The 25,565-nt window shown below is 41.8% G+C and overlaps 2 protein-coding genes across 6 annotated transcripts in view; one reads left to right on the forward strand and one right to left on the reverse strand.

The window, feature by feature from the left end:
- Nucleotides 1-264: 264 nt before the first annotated feature.
- On the forward strand, nt 265-10,993 carry LOC113419396 (uncharacterized). The gene is made up of 4 exons (XM_026678739.2): nt 265-442; nt 3,810-4,809; nt 6,837-6,960; nt 7,997-10,993. Exons 2-4 carry the CDS (start codon nt 4,138-4,140, stop codon nt 8,998-9,000), a joined length of 1,800 nt encoding a protein of 599 aa, XP_026534524.2. The 5' UTR covers nt 265-442; nt 3,810-4,137; the 3' UTR covers nt 9,001-10,993.
- A 4,941-nt stretch (nt 10,994-15,934) lies between these two features.
- The window catches only part of IKZF4 (IKAROS family zinc finger 4), an 80,390-nt gene continuing 70,759 nt past the window's right edge, over nt 15,935-25,565 (reverse strand). For all 5 annotated transcript variants that reach the window (XM_026678738.2, XM_026678737.2, XM_087956115.1 and 2 more), the window contains 2 exons: nt 22,416-22,547; nt 15,935-22,193 (listed from right to left, as the gene is read on the reverse strand). In XM_026678738.2, the coding sequence (XP_026534523.1) occupies nt 21,445-22,193; nt 22,416-22,547 (881 nt within the window). In that variant the 3' untranslated portion in view covers nt 15,935-21,444. The remainder of the gene's footprint in view (nt 22,194-22,415; nt 22,548-25,565) is intronic.

Genomic DNA, 25,565 nt, shown 5'->3' on the forward strand with positions numbered 1-25,565 from the left:
TCCCACTAGCTATTTTGGTTCAGGTGGCTCTAGTTCGGAGGCAACAAATACTTCGTGCAATGGAAATCAAAGAGCTCGCATTTAAGTCCCGCCAGGAATACTTGGCGCTGCCAAGCGTCAAAGTCACCCTCAACTATTTCCACCCTTTCCATCCCCATTCCCCACAGTGCTGAGACGCGTCAAGAGTTACAATGACTGGCAGCCCGATCCTCAAACCAGTTAAACAGGAGCCTTTGGATTTAAGCCGGCTTAGTCCTATTGAGCGAGAGCTAAACCCTGGAGAGGCCCAGGAAGCCGAGAGGGCGATGCGGTAGCCAAGACTCCATCCTGCTCCGCCCTGGATTAAAAGCCTTGGCGTCTGAATTTTATGACGGGGTGGCGGGATTGTTTGCGGGGATCGAGATCTCCGGGGTCCGCGTGGAGGCAGGAGTTGTGGGGAGCGGTGAGTTTAAGGGGCAGCCGGACGAAGGGAAGCCGATGCATCTGCAAGGGCGGGAACAGGGGAGGGGGGCGAATCAGGCGGAGTCCAAGAACAAAATCTGGGTGGGGAGAGGAGGGACGGGAGGGGGCTTTCTCGCGGAGTTCTGTAGAGTTTTGTGGGGGTGGGGGTGGGGGTAGGGGAACGTCCCCCGTCTCTTTGTGAAGTTAGGCGGCGGGGCCGCGGAGTCCTGAGACCGGCGGGCGAGGTAGCGTTTTTTTGCGGCCCTTCGACGGAGCCCCTTCGCTTCCTTTGTCCAGCGCGGCTACTTCGTCACTGGCTCTCCGCCCCACCGGGCAACAGCCAAGCACGTCCGCCCCAGGCTGTGTAGATACGAAGGAAGGAAGGGAGGGAGGAAGGGAGGGAGGGAGAAAAGGAAGGAGATAAATGAGAAAGACAGAAGATGAGGAAGGAAGGCAGGAAGGAGATAAATGAGAAAGACAAGAGAAGGAAGGAAGGAAGGAAGGAAGGAAGGAAGGAAGGAGTTAAATAAGAAAGACAGGAAATGAGGAAGGGAGAAAAGGAAGGAGATAAATTAAAAAGACGAGGAAGGGAAGAAGGAAAGGAAGGGTAGAAATGTGGAAAGAAGAAAGGAATGAGATAAATGTGGAAGGAAGGTAGGAAGGAGATAAATGAAGGAAGAAAGGAGAGAAATATGGAAAGAAGGAAGGAGAGAAATGAAGGAAGAAGGGAGGAAGAAGATGAAGGAAGGAGATAGATGAGGAAGGAAGGAGATAAATAGGTGGAAGGAAGGAGCATGGGTTTCTCTTCTTCCTTCTTGACATCAACAAAATGCCAGATTTTTGCTTTGTGTTTTATGATGAAGAAAGGAAGGGGAAACTTTCCCTGTGTCTTGTTAACCAAGCCTGAATAACACCACAGGATTTGGGAGTCCTCCTATCAGGCCATTTTTTTTCCACCCAAAAGTTCTCTAGCCTCCCAGAGAAGAAAGAGTCAATCAGACTTTGTAATTGGGAGAGGGAGGGAGGGAGAGAGAGAAAAAGAAAATGGATATGGAGAATCACAGGGTTCGATAAAAAATCCTGTGCACCCCCCCCCCCAGTTTTCTAATGCCTGTGGAGATTGAGGGGTGTCAGAGGAACCAAGGAGGTGTGATGCATGATGGCGGGTAGCCCCCTAACTCTGCAGAAAAACGTTAAGGGCTCTGTGAACTTAGCCTGCACTTGGTGTCTGTCTTCATTTAATGTATCTCTGTGGTGTTTTTTTTTTAGTCTATTATCTTACCCAATAAATAAGGAAACCACAAATGCCAGGAAAATATTTAGGCAACACCGTCATCACACATCTGATGGCTCCAAGTGATAAATTCTGACGAGTATTGATTGAGAATATTTGATATTTGTTTTCCCTCCCCTCCCCCAAACATGTGCACGTTGTCATAAGTGAAAGGGGAGAGTCTGTGCATTTGGTCGGCCCATCACTTTTTGCCCTGTGTTGTTGACAGAGCCTAAAGGCAGAACAAGAAGCAATAGATGGAAACTTATCAAAGACAGATCCAGTTTAGGATAAATTTTCTGACAGAACAATTAATCAGTGGAACATCTTTCCTTCAGTTGTGGGTGCTCCATCACTGGAGGTTTTAAAGAAGAGATTGGACAGCCATTTTGTCTCAAATGGTATAGGGTCTCCTGCATGAGCAGCGGGGTTGGACTAGAGAACCTTCAAGGCCCCTTTCAATCCTGTTATTCTGTTAACAGAGCTGATCCGAAGCTCTTAGATAACTAACCAGGGGTCAAAGCCTTATCAGAAATGACAGAAACCATTCATAATGGTTCACTCTCTTTGGTTATCAATGCAAAGGGCCTGACCAGAACATTTGATGAACATTTCCCTTGAAAATATCATGTGCTTTTCAGAGTACATAGTATATAGATGGAGAGCTGTAAATCAGCTTGTACAGGAGAAATGTAGGACTGCTACACTGATGCATAAAATCAATTAAATTGAGATTTTCTTATTCTCAGCCCAAAGTTGACATGTTCTAGCAGAGACGGTTTGTGCGCTTCGAGTCAATTGTTGATTCCTGAGGACCGCCTGGGCTAGTCCCTGAAGTTTTTTTTTACCAGATTTCAGAAGTGGTTTGCCCTTGCCTGCCTCCTAGGGCTGAGAGGGAATGACTGGTCCAAGGTCACTCGACTGGCTTTTGCCTAAGGCAGGACTAGAACATCCAGTCTCCTGGTCATAAAATGGAGCAAAGTTCACTTAACAACTGTCTTGCTTAGCAACATAAATTTTGGGCTCAATTGCAGTCATAAGTAGAGGACTACCTATACATGAAGTATATGGGGAGGTATTCCCCAATTAATGAACGTAAGTGGGATTGGAAACTGCATCTCTAACCACCAATATGGTCATAAACCAGAAAAATCATGTGATTGCAGTGATTTATGCCGGCAGTTCTTGTCATGGCCATGAAGTGAGTGAATAACAGTTGTTGAGTCATATCACATGATCATAACTTGTGACTTCCTGCTGGTTTCCCCATTGACTGTGCTTGACAGAAGCCATCAGCAAAGGTCACAGAATGGTGATCAAATGACCATGGGATCTGCAATCCTTGTAATTGTGCATAAATTGCCAGATGCCCATATCATAATCACATGACCACAGAGATGGTCACTTCAAGGACCATCAGTAAGCCCGCTTGTTTATCGCTGCTATAACTTGGAATGGTTGTTGAATGAGTGATCACTAAGCAAGCACTACCCATATATCAATTCAGACAAGGTTGGCAGAAACCATAGCACTTTTTTTTGTGTACTGAAAAAAATATACAGATACAGATAATCAGAGTTGTAAGGTACCTTGTAGGTCATCTAGTCCAACCCCCCCGCCTAAGCAGGAGACCCTACCTACACCATTTCTGACAAATGGTATACAATTGGAACAAAACAGGTATGATCACAATCAAGTGAAACATCTTTATTTAGCAGAGTCAGCATCTTTTTTAATAACTTACACAGCAGCATTACTGGTTGTTGTTACAATAGGTTTGTGGTTTTTAGCCTTTTGATTACATGTCATGCATTTTAAATTTAGTCCTGGGGCTGTAAATGTATATATGGGTATGTGCGTCACATCTGGCATAAATATGACCTAGACTCCGCCATACTTAAATACTGTCTGTCAGTCTGTTCAAGAGAAGCTCCTGAAATGAACGATCAACTATCCTCAATTTTACCTCTCTCTCTCTCTCTCTCTCTCTTTTTTTAAAGAAGAAACTCAAAGCTTTATGTGCACAATCTCAAGCTCTTTGGGGGGAAAGAGGAGGCAAATTTATAAGGGGTGTTTTATGTCTGTTTCTTTCCAGGAAGAAGCTCCAAGATAATTGGACAAGAGCTCTGAGCTGGTCACCGATAGGCCTTGGTTCCTGGCGTCAAGCCCACAGTTGTGTGGAGTTGTTTTTCATAGTGGCTGTTGGGTGGATTCAATAGCACAGGAGGGCAAGGGTGTGAAAATAGGGGAGGCTCCCAAGATAGCAAGACAATAATGGGCGGTAGGGAGTGGGGGAAGGGATAAGCCTGGATTTGGAAATATCTCCAAGATAAAATACCCTGATTTGAGTGCATAGGTGTGGCTAAGTGTGCGAGGTAGAAGTTGAGGCAACATTTGACAAAGAGGCGTGCCTGGTACAGAAAATGGAGAAGGTGCCAGCAAGGCCAGGACCAATAGAGGCACCAGAACGAGCAGGAAGGGACCATTTTGCCATTCAGCCTAGGATCAGATGGGAACAACTACCCCATGGGGCAATGTTACAGCCAGAGGGCATGTCTACCCAGTGGTGGGAATACCTGAAGACTATGCCTTCTCCGGCCACGGTATGGGGCAGCCCAGGCCTCCAGGAACTGACTTCTTTGGATGACTTGATTGCTTTTGAGAGAATGTTTGGAGTCTGTCAGTGGCCTAGACTGAAGCCGGCGTTCAGGGCAGAAGGCCAGCAGGCGTTGAGTGGCAAGAACACTAGAGGCAAAAAAGCCTGCGGGAGAGTCAAGACCATCTTCCTGCACGAAAGCTCCCCCAGCACAGAGCTACACCGCCAGCGCTTCAGGCAATTCTCTTACCAGGAAGCCGAGGGGCCTCGGGAGGCCTGTGGCCGCCTGCGAGAGCTCTGCCATTGCTGGCTGGAGCCAGAGTGCCGCACCAAAGAGCAGATTGTTGAGCAGCTGATTTTAGAGCAGTTCTTGATCGTCTTGCCTCAGGACATCCAAAATCAGGTCAGGGAACGTAGCCCAGAGACCTGTGCCCAAGCAGTGGCCCTGGCCGAAGGCTTCGTTTTGCGGCAGCAAGAAGACAAGCAGGAGGAGGAGCAGGTGAGGCCTGTTTGTTCCAGGACAAGCAGTAGGCGTGGTGCGGCTTCAGAACTGGCCCCCTTCTCCCTCTGCCTATGACTTTGGATGCTGCGTTTAAGACATATCCACCTCAGGCTAGCCAATTTACGCCACTTCTCTTAGGGTGGAACCTATGGCTCCTGTCAGTCCCAGATCAAGAGACCAATGCGGAAGGATGGTTGACCTCCACTCAACCCGTTCACCTTTTTCTTTAAAAATGTGCGGTAACGGCTACTATTGCTGAATAAACTGGCCGTGAGGAAACCTGCTCATCTCTTTAGTCACCTGCGTGGAATAAAGAGAAAGGAAGTGGTTCCCCCATTAATGAAAAAAGACTCCCTTCTTTCCTATTTGACTAGTTTTCAACTGCTGAAGCCTCAGGTTTCCAAAACAGGCTGCAGAAGCTGGAACCCTGAGAAAAAGCAAAATGGGAAATACAATTTGTGCTATACAGGTAGTCCTCGGCTTACAACAGTTCATTTAGTGACTATTCAAAGTTACAACAGCACTGACAAAAAGTGACTTATGACCATTTTTAACACGACCGGTGCAGCATCTCCATGGTCACATGATCAAAATTCAGAGGCTTGGCAACTAGCTCATATTTATGACGGTTGAAGCATCCTGGGGTCATGTGATCAGCTTTGGCGACCTTCTGACAAGCAAAGTGGGTGGGGAATGCCGATTCACTTAACAAGCATGTTACTAACTTAGCAAATGCAGGGATTCACTTAACAACTTTGGCAAGAAAAGTCATAAAGTTGGGCAAAACCCACTTCACAAATGTTTCACTTAGCAACATACATTTGGGGGCTCAATTGTGGTCGTAACTTGAGGACTACCTGTATTAAACTTCTGATGGCACAGAAGTAGCAATAAAGGAAGGGTTTTGCTCTGCTTTCTCTGATGGTTTCAAAATACTCCTTATTGGGGCATGGCCTGATAGGGGAGGCAGCCAAGTGCTCCTACAAACTCATCACTATTGGGAATCAACATGCTCATAGGGCTAAAGAGGAATGAGCAATGTGGGCCCTACATCTTTGGTGGAGTTCAGCTCCCATCTTCCCCCACTAGTGGCAAGTATTCTACCAGGCTGGAAGGAAAACTGAAATTTAACCAATCTGGAAGGCTTCCTCATTTCCCGCCCCAAACTACTGAGAAAGTCCCCCAATTCTGCTTCTAAATGCTCTCTGCAGTTGTCACATTACACAAACATATCATTCTAAAAATATATAAATGATTGCAGAAGTGGAAGTTCCATTCTTCAACACGGAGGGAGAACCTTTCTACCAAATAAATGGAGCATAATAATAATATTGTTAAATTCAGGTCATAATGAAAGATACTTTACTTGAAGTCTGGAGATGCTTAAATGACGAAAGGGGGTGAAATATAAAGTTTCCACTAAATGTTGAAATTTATAAAAGCACTTTTTATTGTTCTTTCACCCAGTTCTGTTTATAAGGTTTCATTTTTTATCACTAGCTGCTTATCACTCGTTTACTCTTTTGCTGTTTCTATTTCCATCTTCAGAGAATCCTACCAAGGAGGGGAAAAATAGTTGTGCACAAGAGTTTGGTGGTATTGAAAGTTATTTTACTGTGGGATCACACAATATTCTGATTCCTAAGACATGGTGAATGGATGATTTAATATACACAATACAATAACCTAACCTAAACAAATTATATTATGGCACATAGAGATTGTGTGTGAATCCAGCCAGCCATTCTCACTCTCTTATCAGTAAAACTTGGGTGCTGGGAAAATACTATAATCTCGGAGACTCCTCTTGCCCAGGTTAAAATAGCCCATAATACATATATAAACTGCAACCATGTTCCACTTGGATTGGCACGGATTGTTTTTTAGAAGCTTGCACAGTATTCTTTTAAATCTTAATAGCTGAGATCAACTGCACAACTCCTTGAATCAATGTACACTGTCTACAGTCCAGTACACCTTCACCCATCATGGTTCTATGAACTTGACCTTCATTCTTGTTTCAGGGGACTCGACCATCTCAAGAGGTGGCTGTGGATTTTTCCAAAGCACGGAGTGTGTCAGTCGATGTCAGGCAACAGCAATCGGGCCCCCGGAGAAGGAGGGTGGATATTGTTAACCTCTCAAAGGGTAAGGACATCTTGAGCCTCAGGTTGCAATTTGCCGCTTTTGAATAGCTATGAATTGATGTCTTTGTGGAGTAGATGGCATTTTTAGGACAATATGGTGTAGAAAGGATGGGGTGGGAATTGTATTAAGAGAATAAGAGTTGGGGGGTGGGACTTTAAAGGTCTTTAAGTCCAGGGGTCCCCAACCCTTGGGCCATGGCCCACTACTGGATCTTGAGTCTTTCAGAATCGGGCGGGGGAGCACACACTCTCCATTTGCATGAGCGGCCAGGTGCGCATGCCCTCCACTTGCGCAAATGGAGCTGTGTGCAGGCTTGCCTACCACACGCATGTGACCGTCTTCCTCCCCCGCCGGTCCGCAAAACTGAAAAGGTTGGGGAACTCTATTCTAGTCCAACTTCCTGCTCGTGTAGGAAATCCTATATCAAAATGTTAAAAGCGTAAGAACAAAATATAAAATTTAAAAGAGGCAAGGAATGTTAAACATTAATTAAAAGGCAGAATGAGGGCTTTCAGGGTACTAACTAGCCCCACGGCTGCATGCTCCTCTGTGACCCACAAGTAAGGCTGCAAAGCCATGTTTTTAGATCTTTATGGAAGCTCAGGATAATGGGGGCTGCCTCAACTTTGAGGGGAGAGCGTTCCACAGAGCGGGGGCAATGGCAGAGAAGGCTCTCTTCCTGGATCCCGCCAGAATTCTTTAACAATGGGGCCCGCAATGTACCTTCCCTGCCTGATCTGGTGGGCCGGGCTGATGTAATGGGATGAAGATGGTTCTGTAGGTAATCTTGCCCCAGGCCATGCAGGACTTTAACCAACACTTTGAACTAGAGAACAAGAATATTTATAAAAACATCTATGACAGTGGTCTCTAAACGTGGCAAATTTAAGACTTGTGGACTTCAACTCCCAGAATTCTAGGAGTTGAAATCCACAAGTCTTAAAGTTGCCAGGTTTGGGGACCCCTGATCTATGAGGTGCTCCTTCTTAGCCATGATCTGTGGAGCTGTATTGTGATCATCTTTGTCCCCTTGCAGGTGTCAATCTAGCTAGCAGAACTGAGAAGCTGGAACCGCAGCCTCTGGAGTCCAAGGAAGAGGGGAATGTGGCAGTCCATCCAGTCTCAGGGGGAACCCAAAGGAGAGAGAAAAGCCACGTCTGCATCGAATGTGGCAAAAGCTTCACGCGCCCCTCAGATCTGGCAAAACATCTTAACGTTCACACAGGCGAAAGACCCTACCTTTGTGTTGAGTGTGGGAAAAGCTTTAGCCAGCTTTCCCATCTCACAAGACATCAGAAAATCCACTCAGGAGAGAAGCCTCACATCTGCTCTGAGTGTGGAGATACCTTCAGCCAACGGGCCTATCTTGTCAGCCATCAAAGGAGTCACTCGGGAGAGCAGCCATACCACTGTTCTTATTGCCAGAAGTGCTTTAGCCACCAGTCTGCTCTGAAGATCCACGAGCGGAACCACATGGGCCAGAAGCCCTATGCCTGCACCGACTGCGGGAAACGGTTTGTGTCCTCCTCTTCTCTCACGACACACAGAAGGATCCACACAGGAGAAAAACCTCACGCCTGTGGGGTGTGTGGGAAAAGGTTCATCCAACACTCCAACCTGGTCTCTCACCAGCGGACGCACTCGGGGGAGAAGCCATTTTCCTGTAAGGTGTGCAGCAGGAAGTTTGCCTACCCTTCGGATCTTACCCGGCACCAAAAAATCCATACAGGAGAGAAACCTTACGCCTGCGATGAGTGTGACAGAAGATTCACCAGGCTGTCTGATCTCATTACACACCAACGTATCCATACGGGAGAAAAACCATACCGCTGCCTTGAGTGTGGGAGAAGATTCAGGCAGAGGGGTGTCCTGGTGAAACATCAGAGGTGCCATTCAAAAGAAAATCCAAAAGGAAGTGAGGCTGTCCAGTCCAGTGAGTCTCAAGTTAAAAGTCAGTTCAAAAGTCATGAGATCAAACTGGAGAAAGAACTGGAAGATCAGGAGGAGGAACCCAGTTTGATTCTCTTTCCCAGTCCCTGATGCTTATCGCTGTTATACTGCTGCTTACAGAGGGATCAATCATTCCATAGGATAAAGAATCAACTTTTTTCTGTTCCTCTACTACTGACTAAAAAGTGGACATGGAGGTTGTTGATGATGGTATAATGAAGCTCATCATGCTCTCTATTTGCGTTTTTATAAGTAACACTCCAAAAAGAGAAGAGGCTTTTATAGGTGGGTTTGTAACTTCAGGCGAGAAAAGGCAGGAAGAATAATCTTGCCTTTTCTTCTGTTATATGGCTGGTTTCCCTTTACCTGCAAACAGTAATCTTTTGAAGCAGTTGGAATGACTCTGCATGCAGCAGTTGGAGTAAATCTTTTCCAAGTAATTGACTGTCCTTTGCTAGCCAGGTAAAAGAGAAATAGCTCTTTTTCGGAAAGAATAGCTTCCGAACAACTCAAATGAGGCAGAAACTGGACAGAAACATACCAGAACAGCTGGTACGTTCAAGGTCTAGTTAGGACAATGATTGCTTTTACTCTATATGGTGATTTAAATGCAGTTTTTCTCTGCCTGAAGTATCAGACAGAGACTAGAAAAACAGACAGATCATCATAAGGTCAGCAGGTCCTGGGCAATATACATGCTGGGATAATGGTATGAGCTGGTAATCTTTTTAGATTGGCAACGATGATAGCTCTGTCAGCTTCTACTTCTTTATATTAAAACCCAAGCAGCTGTCAATCCATCTGGGATATTGGATGTCATCCTCTCATTTCTGCCCTGGCTCATGTCCAGTAGAATTTAAGGGATAAGGATGTGATAAGGATAAACTTTTATCAGGTTGGGCCTTTGGTCCCATCTTGCCTAAATGGCCACATATCTCTAAGAGATCAGAAAGGGCAACTTTCCAAACAATAAAATATACATTCAAAGAAGGGCAACTTTCCCAGCTTGTGACTAGAAATTCTTGAAAGGAGCTAGTAAAATTTATGGTTGGGGCTTTTGTGGTCATGTCAGTTGTGGACTGCTTCACTAACTCTAGTAAGTCTTCTGAATTACACTACCTAATGTTTTATTCTGAGATTTATTTTTATAAATTATAGCAAGCAGATAACTCCCCAAAGTATGGAACTTCATTGTTTGCTCCACGCTTGCAGATAGTCTGACTGATATGATCCAGGCGACAAACGTACCTCCCAATTATAATATTAATGAAGGAAAAGTCATGGATGAAGCTCTAGAATAGATTGCAGATGGAGATGTGAGCAAAAGGAGGAATATGTAAATGTGGTTTGTGCATTGTGGGGACTTGTAGCAAATGAGCTAAGTTTTTATTGGCTGCTGCTACTTTTATTTTATTGAGACCTAGCTTCAGATATAGACAGAGAAACTTAACTTGCTCAAGTGTATCTATTAAAGGTTCTAGAACTATAGGAGGCAAAATAGATAGCAATTCAATTTATCTCAGTGGCTGATGTCCCACTGCTGTTTTCTGGCCAGCATTGCCATTTAAATAGAAATAAATTGAACACAACATTGGTAAACTTAGGATTGGTACTATCCTAAGGGAAGAAATAATAGCTCCCGAGAGTGCTCTATTGATGATGATAAAGTGACATCTCTTCTAAAAGTGTAGGACATATTTTAGAACGAATTCAAATCTTTGATACATATTTAGAAAAGTCCTACCTACAGCTTTAGGCAGGACTATGTGTAAGATTCTGAAGTGGTCAAGAACTTAGCATGTTGAAGAGGTTATATTTAATATTAACATTAAGAGGTTATTAATGTTCACAATTGTGAAGATAAAATTTATAAATATGCTGGTAGAATTCCAGAAGCAAGGTGTTTAATCATTAAGCATTTGGGCACTTAACTTTTTCCTCTCCTCCAATAATGAACTAACACTTGGATATCTTTCAACAGATATCCAATGCACAAGTCACATACTTTTAGAAGATGCCTATTTTAGAGGCAAAAAATACTGACAGCCTGACATGATTTTAATAAACAGAACTATGATCCTATTTATTATTAGTCCTCTTTTTCTTAAGTTTGGAAAGGTGAGCAACAGGGCAGTTGTAAATATTTTTTCCTTATTTTGCTTCGGTCACCTCAACCTAGCAATTAATTTCCCTAAGATAAATACAGTTTTAAAAAAACAGCAAAAAAAAAAAAAAAAAAAGATAGCTGCCCAGTCAACTTCATAACAACAGGAAAGTTATCAGAGATGGCTGATCGTGGTCTACCTCATTTGTGTTCATGTGCTGTGATACATGGATTAGTTTCTCCTATACAACTAGCTGGCTGGCTGAATGTTATGCGGTTGTGCATAGATCTATTCTGCTAACAGGATCAGGGTGGGGTAAGCAGGATCCGCAAATATTATATCCTAAAAATATAACCTTAATTCAGAGGACTAATTAACTTTAGCCCCAAACAGACCAAGATCATGCAAACTACCATGTTTCTCCAGCAATATGGCCCCCCCAATAGGAAGACCTAGCATGTTTTCTAGGCATAAAATGAAATTAAGCCCCTCCCCCCAAATTTAGGCCTAGTTTAAAACATGCGTAATTGTGGGGTGGGGAAGGCGGGGGGAATTTGCCATTAGGAGTGCCCCGCGGGCAGCTACGCCTCACCATCAGCCGCTCCTAACAGCCAATCATGGTGGAGCAGAGGGCTCCCTTACCCCTCCCTTACTTGGGTCAGCAGGCGGGCGGCATTGACGTGGATGTCCGGCAGTGTTTCAGCCGCTTTGCAGGCCTCTGTAGCTTCCATGGTTCCCAGCGGTGCTGGCGCCTCTCTCGCCAGCGCCGTCTCCAACAACAGCGTCTGAGTCGCTCCCGCTTTTCCCGTCCCCGTAACAACAGGAAAAAAAACATTTTGAGGTACCTGGGAGCGCTGCGCGCTGCGTTTTGGTTTAATCCCGAGCGGCTGGGTGGGCGTGAGAAGAGCCGAGCAAGCGTCTCTGCTGCTGCTACCCTTGGTGCTCCAGCCTCGGGCTCTGCAAGTTTGCAAAAGTCCCAGTGCGCAGCCTGTTCCTGCATTCCAAGCGCCCAGGCCGAGCTGCAGCTGTCCCTCTCTCGCCAGTGCCATCTCCAATAACAGCGGCAGCAGCAGCGGGAACCGTGGAAGCGTTTCAGCTGCTTCTCGGGTGGGGGAGCCGCCTCCGTAACTTCCATGATTCCCGCTGCTGCTGTTATTGGAGATGGCGCTGGCGAGAGAGGGACAGCTGCAGCTCGGCCTGGGCGCTTGGAATGCAGGAACGGGCTGCGCACTGGGGACTTTTGCAAACTTGCAGAGCCCAAGGCTGGAGCACCAAGGGTAGCAGCAGCAGAGATGCTCGCTCGGCTCTTCTCACGCCCACCCAGCTGCTCGGGATTAAACCAAAACACAGCGCGCGGCGCTCCCAGGTACCTCAAAATCTTTTTTTTCCTGTTGTGACGGGGGAAAAGCGGGAGCGACTCAGATGCTGTTGTTGGAGACGGCGCTGGTGCGCGGGGAGAGAAATTAATTCACCGCCAAAAGACGTCCCAGCCGTTTTTTCGGGCTCAAAAAAAAAAAAAAGGCCCGGCCTTATTTTGTGAGAAACACGGTACTTACCAGTGTTTCTCCATTTTCCTACTCCCAAGAATGAAATGACAGAGGCCCAATTTCCATTTTATCTTGGGGGGAGACAGGAAGCTGGCTTGGTGGAAGTGACAAACAGCATCCTAGTCTCTTTTGTGGCAGCTAGAAGAAATTAAAAAATGGGTGACCATGTGACTGACTCGGCCTCCTGTGTGATGTGTTGTTGGCATACAAAGGAAATCATTGACTGGAAGGAAGGATAATAGACTTCATATTCTTTGAACAGGATTCATGTTTAGCTAGGGTATAATCAGGGTACTTACAAAGTTGGCATGCAGAGCACAACTTAGCACCTTACCTTCCAGCTTAAAAGGGTAGTATTCCCAATTCTTGTATGTATACAGGGATACGTATATATACAAGCACTCCTCAACACAACAGTTCATTTAGCGACCAAAGTTACAACGTTGCACTGAAAAATGTGACATGATCGTTTTTCATAGTTTATAGTTATACCTTTGCAGCATCCCCATGGTCATGTGGTCAAAATTCAGGTGTTTGGCAATTGGTTCATATTTACGATCGTCGTTGCATCCCAAGGTGTTCCCTTTTGTGACCTTCTCACAAGTAAATGTCAAGGAGGAAACTAGATTCACTTAACAACCAGGTTACTAACTTATCAACTGAAGTGATTCACTTAACTGTGGCAAGAAAAGCCGTACAATGGGGCAAAACTCACTTAACAAATGTCTCACTTAACAACAGAAATGTTAGGCTCCATTGTGGTCGGAAGTCGAGGACTACTTGTAGTCTGCTGAAGCAACTTCATTCTGAATCAATGCTTAGCTAAGAGGACAAAGTTGTAATTCTCAAGGGTCAACATATTGAGGAGGGGACTCACAAATATTTTAAGATGGAGACAAGATAAGTCCCTGACATTTTAGTTTTTAAAAATTTTTTCATTAAGAATAAAAAAATTACATACACTTATAAGGATCCTTCTTTGGGGGTGTGTGTGTGGAATGGGTGCTTCGTTTCCATCATTTTAGGTCCCAGTTGTTTCACTGGGTGATGGATAGGCTAAGAAACACATGGTGGAGAACCAAGTGGTATAAAGTACAATATTATATCTTCTCATATTTTATTCAGGTCCTAATGTCTATCCAGCTCAGAATGTTAGATTACCAGACTTTTTGTGATATCGTAAACATGGAAAAATGTACATGAGCAGAACATCAGTTAACCATCAGCAAGATGGCCAACATTAAAATTCTGCAAAGTATAAATTATTTGGATGATATGAGCATAAAAATACTGGCTTGCAGGTTCTGTCTCTTGTAGCTGAAGAAAAACTACAGAAGAGAGGTTAGCTCCAAAGTTTTGGAAATCTCAGAATAAATGAATCCTAAAGTTTGGTGGGTGGGAAAATCCGTAATTAACATTGCACCTGCCACTTGCTTTGCTGGAAAGGAAGAAAGAGAGTTTAAAAGCTATTGGTTTAATTAGAACCTGGATAAACATGCATAACTCTGGAAATTGGTTAAGCAAATACTATCATCTTTCACTTAGCCCCAAAGCTGAAAACAGAACAAATATACTATGTACAAAAATGAAAATGATGTAAGAAAGCAGAAATATTATGAGGCCTTTGATCGGTTAAGAAGGAGGGCAGTATTCCATAGGAGAGACAAGTGTTGTTCTTGGAAAAAACGACTACCATTTTGCTGGGAATATTATGAATCGCCTCAGTAATATTGGAGTCTTAAATAATTTGCTCTTTTTCCTCGTGAAGAGGTAAGGATAGCTCTTACATTTAAAAAGGGGGAACGTATTTCCCAAGTTCTTATAGTTTCATTTTTTTAAGCTTGTCTAGCATGTGTCGGACTTAAAGTCTTTATTAAGACCTGCCTTCATGCTGATGAATGAGTGGTGACCGCTTATTTATAACTTTACAGAAGAGTTATTTCCAAATTTTAAACGGGTATTTGATTAATTTGATTAAAAAATCCCTCATGTTTACATATATACTTGGGATTGAAACTGAATCTAACTTTGTTTTATTGAATATTGCCCTTAGTTATGGGGAAAAAAATAGATTTTTAAAATAAAATAAATTCTATAAATTGGGATATAGAAACAGCCAAAGCTGAAGGGCACATTTCTTTTGCCAAAGAAATAGCAGGATTTGTTCAAAGCTATCCATTAACAGCTGCTGAAACTAATATTTATCCAGCCCTCCCATAGGCATTAGGTGCCACTATAAGCAGCAGCTCTTGTCTCAGATTCCTATTATAGAGATAAAAAGGACTTTGGTCCTTCACTCATTCTTTTATTACAAGTGGTAGTCGATTCATTGGGTGGAAAGTGCTAACTAGTAAGATGTGAAGCTCTTAGAATGGATTGTACTATAGATCCACATCCACTGTAAATCCCAATACATATTCTTTTCTGTCTGCACTTGGCAATCACACACATACCGATTATGTCTGAATTTCTAAAACATTAGACACTCACCAACAAATGGATTATCAAAACCTTGCATTTTTCAAAAGTAGGAACACGGACATCTCTTAGGTAGCTCAATATGAACATCTGCAGTTCAGCTGCCAGTGTGTCTAATCTTAAAGAAAAGCATACATTCTGCAAAGTCTATGGCAGGCATGTACATCCCAATTCTATACCACAGTATATGGGTTCCTCTCTATTCCTAGGGCTGGAGTGGAGGAGGCTAGAGTCTCCATGCAGTTCTCCAGTGCTTTCAAAGATCATGCTGCATAACTTTGAGGGCAACGTTGTCTATTTTCTGGTATGTAAAATTAAAAAAGGATGAGAACAAGCATGGGAAAGTCTTTGGGCGGCTATGATAAGTGTATCCACCCTCAGTTCTCTCCACTGACTCCCCTAATGACTATGTAATTTTTAAATCATTTTTTAAAAGTCACAATGGAAGCAGTTCACCTCCTACTCTCCTTCTCCCCATGCCACAAGGGGAAAAAAAGCCTAACATTGCTTCTTTATCTTCTGGGGATATTACCAGAAAGAATTCTGTAGAGTAGACCAACAGCTGGTCAGGCAAGTAAGTTGGTGCTCTTGCCAAGAGACTGACCACCCTTGATTTATATTTTACCTCGGTTTCCACGCAGCCATGGAGAACAGTCAACCTTTGGCTATATACAGTACATACATGCAGCTTATTCTTCTGAAGCAAAAGGGCTTTTTTTTAAATAAAAAAAACGAGAATCACAGCAAATTTCCTTCTGATTTGCTCTTCTGCTCACCTATTGGCAGGAATGAGGGAGGCCTTTGCAAGGTATTAACATGGTGCTGAATTAGATGCTGATCTAAAGAGTCAGCACAAATATTAATATTAGTTAAGGATAGCCAGGAACCAGACTGTTAAATTACTCATGTTTATTTATAACAGACCTTCAGCCAGTACAGTACAAAACTTAACAGTAGTATAATCTCCATTACACAAATATGTACTTACAATATATTACAAATACAAAAAAGCTTTTGCAGTAAGAGGTTTTTTCTTTTATTTAAAAGCAAGTTTAACCCCACCAAAAAAAAGAGGAGGGGGAAGAGCGCCACACCAGCAAACCCAATAACAATATACAAATGAAAGCTTGTTAGAAACAAGTGAAGAATATTGTAGCGGGTTGGGGATATTGCACATCTTTTTTTGTTCTTCATACATCTGGTTAAAAAATATATATATTTACACAAGTTAAAGAGACCTGGAGTTTTACAAAATTCCTACATTTGTTTTTTAGGCTCTTCATACAGGTGAAAGCAAAAAATAAAAAGGAACACTGATTTATTAGAAATGTCAGAGCTTTGTTTCCCTAAAAACAAACCTGTTTTCATTTTCACAAAAGGGGGCAAGCAGGAGGTAATATGTAAAGTCCGAAGCAGGATTCTTGTTCCCTGAAGCAGGGCAGAGAGAGATTAGTACCATTCCACAGTGCAGTAGACAAGAGTTCACAAACGATCTTCTGGACATCTTCATTTAGATCAAGAACTGTCTGAATATTTCCCCTTAAACAAAAATAATTGGCTCCTGCATAGAGTGGTCCAATTCCCACCAGAAATGGGAAGCAGAGCAATTCTGAATGTGGACTTTGTATGGAGGCACAAAGGATAGTTTTTTTTAAAAAAAAAAACCCAGTAAAAATGACACTTTAGGTGCTTTATCAGTGTGGCAATGAAGTCAGGCCAAGCACCCAAGGGCCATCTTTGGCTTTCAAGAAGTCAGTTTCCAACTATCTAAGCTTTTCTGTCTTTCTTGTCAAAGTTTCATACCTATTTCAGGAACAAATATATAAATAAAGAAAACTTCATAAGTGTATATTCTTCCCAATGCCATCTTCCAAGAAGCCAACAAATGGTTCCTCCTCTTGACTAATATATTTAGATGGAAAGCATATCTGGTCAGCTGTTCAATATGTTTTACATTGCTTTGACAGAAATCTGAGTCTGCATTGGGGGAACAGAGATATATTTCTGTAATTTTGTCTATTAAAACTAGAAGTAATTCACATCTCACATGGAACGTATCAGGGCAATGATAATAAAGTTCAAACACCAAGGAGACATCTCAACAAAAGTCACACTCCTGGTATCTTTAACCCAAATTTAATTTTCTATCTGTATTTATCTTGCTTCATACAGTGCATTCAGTTCAGTATGTGGAAAGAAAACAAACATAAATTTTGCTGTTTGATTTCTAGTTTTGCTTAAAATATTGATTTACATAATTAGCTGGCATCCATTCTCTGCAGAACTGGATATTTTTGGAATTTGGTTATAGAACTTTGTAACTACTAATTCATGTATGTATGTTTGCTTTTCATTAGAGACAATATAATGCTCTCCAGCTAAAGTAAATGGATTTTACCCTAGTCCTTTGGAGTTTATACATCATAACAGAAGCCCAGGAATTTCAAGTACCTAGAGAGAAGTGCTATTTGTCTGATCCCACAAGGGATAAATGCTATCTATATAACTCGGGAGTTACTATACATGCCCTATTTAGATCTAGATTCACATGGGAAAAGAAACATGCACACAACTGAGATTAGGGATTGCTCTCATTTCTATTATTATATAGGCCTATCTGCACCTTCCCTTATTTTCAGAGATCTACTTCCATTGTGACACTGAACGCCTGAGTGATAAACATCTGGATTTTGTTCAGATCCACAGATACATGAACAGACTATACTGTACTGTCAGAACTATTTTTTTAGGGAGAAAGTTATCAGCAGAGGAATCTAAAATTCTTAGACAATTATTTGAGTAGCTCAATTCTTTCCCAAGGACAAATATTTGGACAACTTGTTCTGAAAGGTGCAAATGTGTATGTGGTGTGTGTGTGTGTGTATATGACATCCACACCCACACATCTCCTTACTCACAAAATGGGCAACAAATGCAGGAAGGGTGGGTTGTTGAGAATATTGGAAATCAGCTTAGAAGTTTTACTATATGCAATAAATATGCCTTTGATGTCCAATGATTTGCTTTTACATAACTTTTTCATAAGGTTTCCCAGGATGTTTTAACAGTAATAATTAAAAAAAACCCTAAAGATATGTTCTCTCTGGTATTTTGGAGCACAGCCCAAACACTATGAGTAACATCTGAATTCAATGCAATTATAATCTTATCAAACTGTGTTAAATTTAAAAAAATCTTCATAGTTTTAAAGTAAGTGGTGAAGGGATCTCACCCTTTAGAGCAAGACAAATTACAAAAGGTGTAAAAGCTGGTTCTTGTGACTTTTTCCACTCAAAGGAGAGCTCCCATAATTCCCTCTAGGATTTCATTCACACAAAACATTCTAATGAGTATTGAAATCATGGAGATTATTACAGGGAAAAAACTATGTCACATGAAATAACTATTTAGATTAACAATCACAAAAAAATGTTGAATTACTTTAAATGTACATCAATAGAAGACATGAGTACATCAATAGGAGAAAAGAAATCCTTGACCTTAGGGCCAGTAGAACTAAAGGAGCCAAAAGTATGATTCTAATAGGAAAAATACCCCCATAAGAACTGGACTTTCAAACTTCCTTAACAATTTGGCAAAGTCCCTCAGCATGTTTTATTTGTATTGCACACAATATAATCAGAATGACAAAAAGTATGTATTAGTTCACTTCTGCTGCTGAAGCTAAAACAGACATTGCTGGGACCAGCTCAAAACGCTATCCAAGCCTCTAAGATGCCATTCCTATGCTGAATGTGAGAAAGAGAAAGCTGAAGGGGGAAAGTGATATTGTACCACAAAAGGTCAACATTTTTAAATATGACAGAACAGTGGAATCAGGTTACTGTATGTAAAGAAAAGTTCCACTCCCATCTCCTTGGCCAATTCCTCAAAATATTCAATCAAGCCTTTCCAGTTAGTCAAACTGGCTGGGCCTGTTTTTTTTTTTTAATTTTTTTTTTAAAAAGCGCAGCTCTGTATTTCACATTACAAAAAGCAATAAAGAAGGAAAGTGAACAAAACATTGCAGCTTGAGGTTTGCTTTTTAAGTAGAAAAAGAACCGCCTTTGGTTTATCCTGCAAGGAAGCAATTCCCTGGGCTGCTGCTGAGTAAATGCATTAAGGGATTTATCTAAACCAAAAGCACTCCCCCTTCTTGTCACATCCATTGCCCAGCTAAGACTAGAGAGACTATTTTAATCACATGCCCCTTTCCGTCAGATGAGATGTTTCCAACAGATAAAGACAGAGCAAGCTCCGGAAAAAAGGCAAGCTTCAAGTTTTATTGGCTCAGCACATAACCCTTCTAATTTGGTGATTGCCCTCTTAAAAAACAATTATCAACAAGATTTCCACTCAGGCTGGGGAGGTGGGATGACTGCCTAATACCGACAAGTGGTGTTTTATCTCTTGCCTACAGCCTATTATCAGCAGCAATCTGCAACCCATTATAGAATGGAGAGGGTTTTTTTTGCCCTTGATGATGATCAAAGTTTTTAAGACACTCAAGTACACATGTGTCCTTGTAGGGGCCCTTGCTGCAGAAATCTAATGATCCTCTCTGACCCCCTGGACCATGTACCTGTGAGCAGATGGAAATCTTGTCACTATGGAAATCTTGCTGCATTTCTTTTGCCTTTTCAGCAAAATCAGCTTAGAAAAGTGGTTGCCATTGATCTGGAGAAAAGATTTCTGTGTAAGAAAACGGAAACTCTCCCTGCAGAGCTTACATCCCCTTAGTTTGGGATGGGCAGTGTGATGTATTCCACAAATATAGAGAACTCTCGCCCTCAAGGCTGCCACTTTCAGATCTTGCTCATGCTTTCTGGATCCATAAGGCTTGTAACGGATCGACGCAAACAAGGAAAGCTAAACTGACGGGGAAACTAAGCCCAATACCAAGCTGTTCAGAAAGAATGATGCTGGGAATCTGAACAAGGAGGTGTGTGAGTTAGGCACTGGAACAGAGATACTGGCAGTTTACTCCTCATTCCTTTGGCTCTAGTAGATGTTAAGAAATTCCTAAGCTGACTCTAGCAATCTAGCATCATTCTTACCTCCCAATGAAAATATATCCACCTTACAAATCAATTCCTACTCAGCAAAGCCAAGCTCCTTAATGCTGTCTAAAGAACCTGCATATTGGGAGAGAAAAGTTAAAAGACATGCACTCATCTAGGAGGCTTACCTCTTCCAAAGCTTAGATGGGCTCCAAATGTTGCTGCACTCCAACTCCCATTAATCCTAGCCTGCTCAGAGGGTACTAAGACATGATGGGAGTTGTAAAAGCTACATTTTGCCTACCCTGATTCTACAGTCTTTAGCAACCATTATCCGCTAAGTGCTAACCATGGAAGCTCAAAAGAAAATTAGCTCAGACAACCTATCTGGGGAGAAGACAGGACATCCCAGACTCTTTAGAAGCATCACAGATTTTAACCAGATAATGTTAAGGTTCCTTCATTGCATCCTGGAAACAGCATTTGTTTTCCCAATGCTGGTTCTCGGTTCAATATGGAAAGGCAGCATTCTTCCTATACAAAGTGCCCATCATCTTCCTTGAAACACCGTAGCTCCTTCATCAACACCAGATGCAAAATTCACTATCCCTTTTGGGCCCCGATAGAGGAAATAATACAAGTCAGTTCAAAGCTGTGTTAAGTAGATGCACAGAGGTATTAAATTCTTGGGACCACAGCATTCCTAGCATGATACCTTCATACGCTCCATTTCACAGCCACTCATAAAAAGAAGATATTATACGGTTCATTTGAACAGTAATATAGCTCAGGCCGTGGCTTTCCTAGCCCCTTGAAAGGGGGGGGAAGCTCTATAATGTGTTTAGCACCTGATCTGAGGTTCTTAATACCTAACATGGTGGCTTAAAAGAAATATGGGAACTGAAACAAAAAAATGTCCAAATGGAAGAGACCTTAACCTTAGAGAGTCAAGCTTGCTGCTGGGCTATGTGCCAGCCTTTACTTGTTCCTCAAAAGAGGACATTCCTGGTGAAATGAATGAAAAATCTATACAAAGGAAGGAAGGCAGGAAGGCAGGAAGGCAGGAAGGAAGGAAGGAAGGAAGGAAGGAAGGAAGGAAGGAAGGAAGGAAGGAAGGAAGGGAGTTAATAAATAACCACTAGTGTGAGAGAAAAACACAGATTTTAAAATTAATTATTAACTTTTAAATAACACACCATAGAGAAAGGCAAAATGTTATGAGCTCCTCCCCGTCTCAAGTTCATTGGATTTTTTTAAAACTTAGGATTCTTTTCTTTAAAAAAAAAAAATTATCTTTTTTAGCCAAAGTCAGTGCAAAGGAGTACAAAAGAAATGAACAGTTCCATGCCCAACTAAGATAGAGCACTAGTGATGGGGAGAGATGAATAAGGGGACAGAGTAAGATTAGCCTACTTTATGTTCCCCTCGCACTATGTGGGAAGAGAACTCGTACCGGTCTTGGCTGTGATAGCCACAGATGTTGCATTCAAAAGGGTTTCTGAAGCCATGGCAGCCCATATGGATGGTGAACATGACGTGGTCCAGGAATAAGATCCGGCAGTGCTCACATTTGAAGGCTTTTACCTGTTCCCCTTCATCATTCACCACACGCAGGGCTTCTTTGGCTGAACTGGGAGTTGACCGAGTAGTGGTGGGAATGATGCCCTCCTGCAATTTGGGGTCCTCTTTGGCGTAGGCTGGACTCTGCCGGCTGCTGCTGCAATTCCCAATGCTGGGTAGCAGCGGCTGCTGTGAGCCCCTCTCCTCATGGATGCTCTCAGTGTCTGTGGAATCCTGGCAACCATTGCTAGGTGATACCATACTTGGCTCCCGTGATGCCCGATACACAATCTGTGTCCCATCAGAAAGGTCCTCGTGGCCTTCGGCAGCTTCCCGACTACTTGCAATTTCCAACCTGCCTGGGAGGGGCTGGATTTGAGTGTAGACAGAGCTGATGACAGGTGTGATCTCAGAGATGCAGTTTGTGGGTGGGAGTCTGAGGGGGCGCAAATGTTCCGCTCCCATGAATGACAACGAACTGCCAAAGGTAGCGTCCATGGGATGGTGGGCAGCCACCATTTCCACGTCCTTCTCAAAGCTGGAGTTGACATCATATGCCATATCGGAGAGGCTATACCGCATCTGCTTCTCTCCTAAGGCATAGGATAAAAGAGATCAGATTACAAATTCCTTCTAATATCAGATGGTAAGCCTATGATGAGAGTAAGACAAATAATGCTGATGGAAACCAACACTACAGATGGGACTTCTTTAGTCCAGGGAGAAGCACCCAAGACATCCTGTACTGTAATCCAACAACTCTTGGCTCACAAGAACACCAGCTCTTTTTCCAGAAATGCATGAATGGACCTTACCTATAAATTTCTGAGGTGTGGAGCGTTTTCGTTTGGTGATGCTGTTTGCTAGTCGGTCAATAAAGGCTGGCCGATCTGCTGAGGAATGAAGCATGGAGTCCGGCACCATCTCCAAGTCTCGCATCTCGTCACCTGGTTATAAAATTGGCTTTCATTTTTGGTTGTCCAAATTAATTCTACCCTATATTTCTTTTTCTTTTTTTTTTAAACAAGTTTTATTAATTTTAAAGACAAACAAATCATCATTAACCATTACATACTTGAACCTTTTTCCATTATAAATTTTACAAGTCAAATAAAACCTTATTTTATACAATATAATTCTATTTTAAACCATTTCCATATGAGCATACAAATACCTCTTATCCAGTTTCTCTTTACTTCTCTTTACTCTTATTCAATTTCACTATTATTATTTCATCTATTTCTTTCTGACTTGGTTATCATTATTCTCATTCTATATTTCTGCAAGGTTTTATTAATTCTCCCAAAAACATAAACACACAACACACAAACATATAAAAATCTTTTAGAAAAGTAACTTGGCCCCAGGTACCTCTCTCTACATGGACTTCAATTATATTCATGCTCATCTTACATGTCATTACCTATTTTATTTACCATTCTATGTCTTCTATATTAGCTTCTCCACACATTTCACTCTTCTTAATTCTATCTTATTCAATCCATCTTAATTTAAATCATTATATTTGTATCTTTTGTCCATTCTTTATTATCCCTTTGTCTCATTCCTTATAACGAAAAAAAAAAAGAATTTCTCCTGAAATCACTAATCAGAGTATGATGCCTTTCTATCTTCCCCCAAATTAATTAGATTAACATTTAAAATAACACCTAATACCCAATCTGATTCTGCTTGGTACATTCTATCTACTATTTTTTTTTTTTAATAAAAGAAAAATAATAAATCCAAAATGATTAAATACATAGTTAAGTATAGATCTAAATATTGAATCTTATAACATTCCCATTGCCTTTTCCAAAGACAAATGCTACAATAATAATTTTATAATAACACCAATACCATAGTCATATTAAACTCTTTAATTGAAACTCAATATTCTAAACATTCCCTTTAATATTTTATTAAGTTTTAAAATCAATCATTACTAAACATTTCAACATTTTAATCTCTTATTAACTCTTAAACCATTCTAATTTTCTATTTCTAATACAAATGCTACAATACCATCTTATGTACCTTGCAAAATCTTTTTTAAAGAAATTATACTTTACCCTTTGTCCCTAAAAAGATTCCTCTTTTCCCATCTAATTTCAAAACTTGTGGCTTTTCTCCACCTTTCCCTTTCTTTCTTCTCCCCAGACCTTTCTACCCCCACTTCTCCTAGCCTCTGCCTTACTGGCTTCCCTTCTCTGTTGTGTTCCTTTTTCTTTTGTTTACTATCATTATATTGATTTTGCACCTTATTTTTCTCTTTCTTGAGTGTTTTTTTTAAATCTTAAGTCCTTCATTTTCCTTCCTTTCTTTCTTCCTTCTTTCTTAGTTAAATTTTGAAATTCATTAAAGGTGGCTTCTTCTTCTTCTTCTTCTGTTGCCTCCATCTGTTGTAGTGTTTGTTGATAGGTAGCAAGCGCCATTTCTAAAAAAAGGAAGGCTTCTTTCACACCATCTTTGCCATCTTTTTTGTTTGCTCATATTCTTTTCTCAGTTCCTCAACAGAAAAGCCATTATAAATCTTTTCTTTTCTTTCCCCCCCTCTTTCTTCTTGCAACAACCAAGATATTTCAAAAAAATAGAACAATCCCAAAGTCATCAATCAATCCAAGCCAAGACAAAGTTCTCACTTTCTCTTCCTGGGGTAGTATCAATCAAAAAAAAGAAAGTCCAAATCTGTATCTTAAAGCCTTATTGCAATACATTTCAGTCTTCAGATCCTTAAGGCATCTCCTCCAACAAAATCTTAACATATAAATATATTTTTTGTCCTCTCCCTTCCCACTTATCAAATAAAGCCAGTTTTTACCTGAAAGAGACAGGTTTCTCGGTATCCACTTATTGATTCCGTAGGGAAGGAGAGTAAACTTTCCTTTCAGCACCTCAAAATTGCCGCTTATTTTCTCTTCTGGAAGGTATCATTCAGAAAGCCATAATTTCCAGGAATTATGTTAAATATGTCTTAGAGTCCTGGGTCATCCAAGAAAAACTTTCACTTAAAAAAAACTTTCTCCTCTTCCTCCTGCGCATTCTTACCCAGCTGCCGGCTTCTTTGTGGCGGCCATTACGGACCGCCGCTGCACCGTTTGGGAAAAGGGGTTCTGCCGGCCGGGAGGGGGTCTGCAACACCCCCAAACCCCTCTCCGGATCCCCTATCTTCAGCCGCCCCTGCAGGGCAGCCTTAGCTCGAACCCGTCCGGATCGGAGCACCAAAAATGGCTAGCGCAGCAGGGATCGCGCTGTATCGCGAATCCCTGCCGCTCGCGAAGCCGACAAACCAGAAGTCCCCCCTATATTTCTTTTTTAAAGTGTCTGTGCCAAGATTATGAAGGCCATGCATGAATGATATTGATAACTAATTTATTGGAGGAAAAAATATCACAGCAAAACACATAAGGTTACAACTGTCAGCCAGTACTAACTTGAATCAATCCTATTAGAGCCTGCTGTCTATGTCTGTGATTATCCCATTTAGCTTCTGTTCTCCTGCTTCATAGTATTTATGTACTAGCATCTCTCCTGTCTCCCATCCTGCATGTTTGGCCACTAAAGCTGGTTTCCATCTGTCCTAGAAGTGAGAATCTTAGTCCTGATATAAAAAATATTAATGAAGCTGCAGCAACTGGATTTGGGAAAAGGGGTTCTGTATCAACTGGGACCAGTTATTTTCACACTGATAGTTTACAGATGTGATAAGACTTCCAAATTTCAAAATTCACAATCAACATACAAGTAGTCCTCGTTTAGGGACTGCCTTGTTTAGCAATCATTTTCAGTGATCTGTACAGATAGCTATGCTACCTGGGCATAGGAGCAGCAATAGCTCAACCCACTAGGGAAAGCTCAGTGTGGGAAGATTGAGCTATAGAGCTGGTCTCTATAGGTAGCCTGTGCCATCCTCAATGATCCTCCCAGTTTTTTTAACATTGGCAAAATTTTCCAAATGTAGAGAA

The sequence above is a fragment of the Notechis scutatus genome, chromosome 2, assembly GCF_049901735.1.
Source record: "Notechis scutatus isolate UNSWTSFEM ecotype Mainland chromosome 2, rNotScu1.2, whole genome shotgun sequence".
NCBI lineage: Eukaryota > Metazoa > Chordata > Lepidosauria > Squamata > Elapidae > Notechis > Notechis scutatus.

Excerpts from the sequence above, each read along its gene's own strand:
- LOC113419396 (XM_026678739.2), top strand. The coding sequence starts at position 4,138 with ATGGAGAAGGTGCCAGCAAGGCCAGGACCAATAGAGGCACCAGAACGA. Across the intron at positions 4,810-6,836 it reads ACAAGCAGGAGGAGGAGCAG|GGGACTCGACCATCTCAAGA; the intron begins GTGAGGCCTGTT and ends TTCTTGTTTCAG. Across the intron at positions 6,961-7,996 it reads TATTGTTAACCTCTCAAAGG|GTGTCAATCTAGCTAGCAGA; the intron begins GTAAGGACATCT and ends GTCCCCTTGCAG.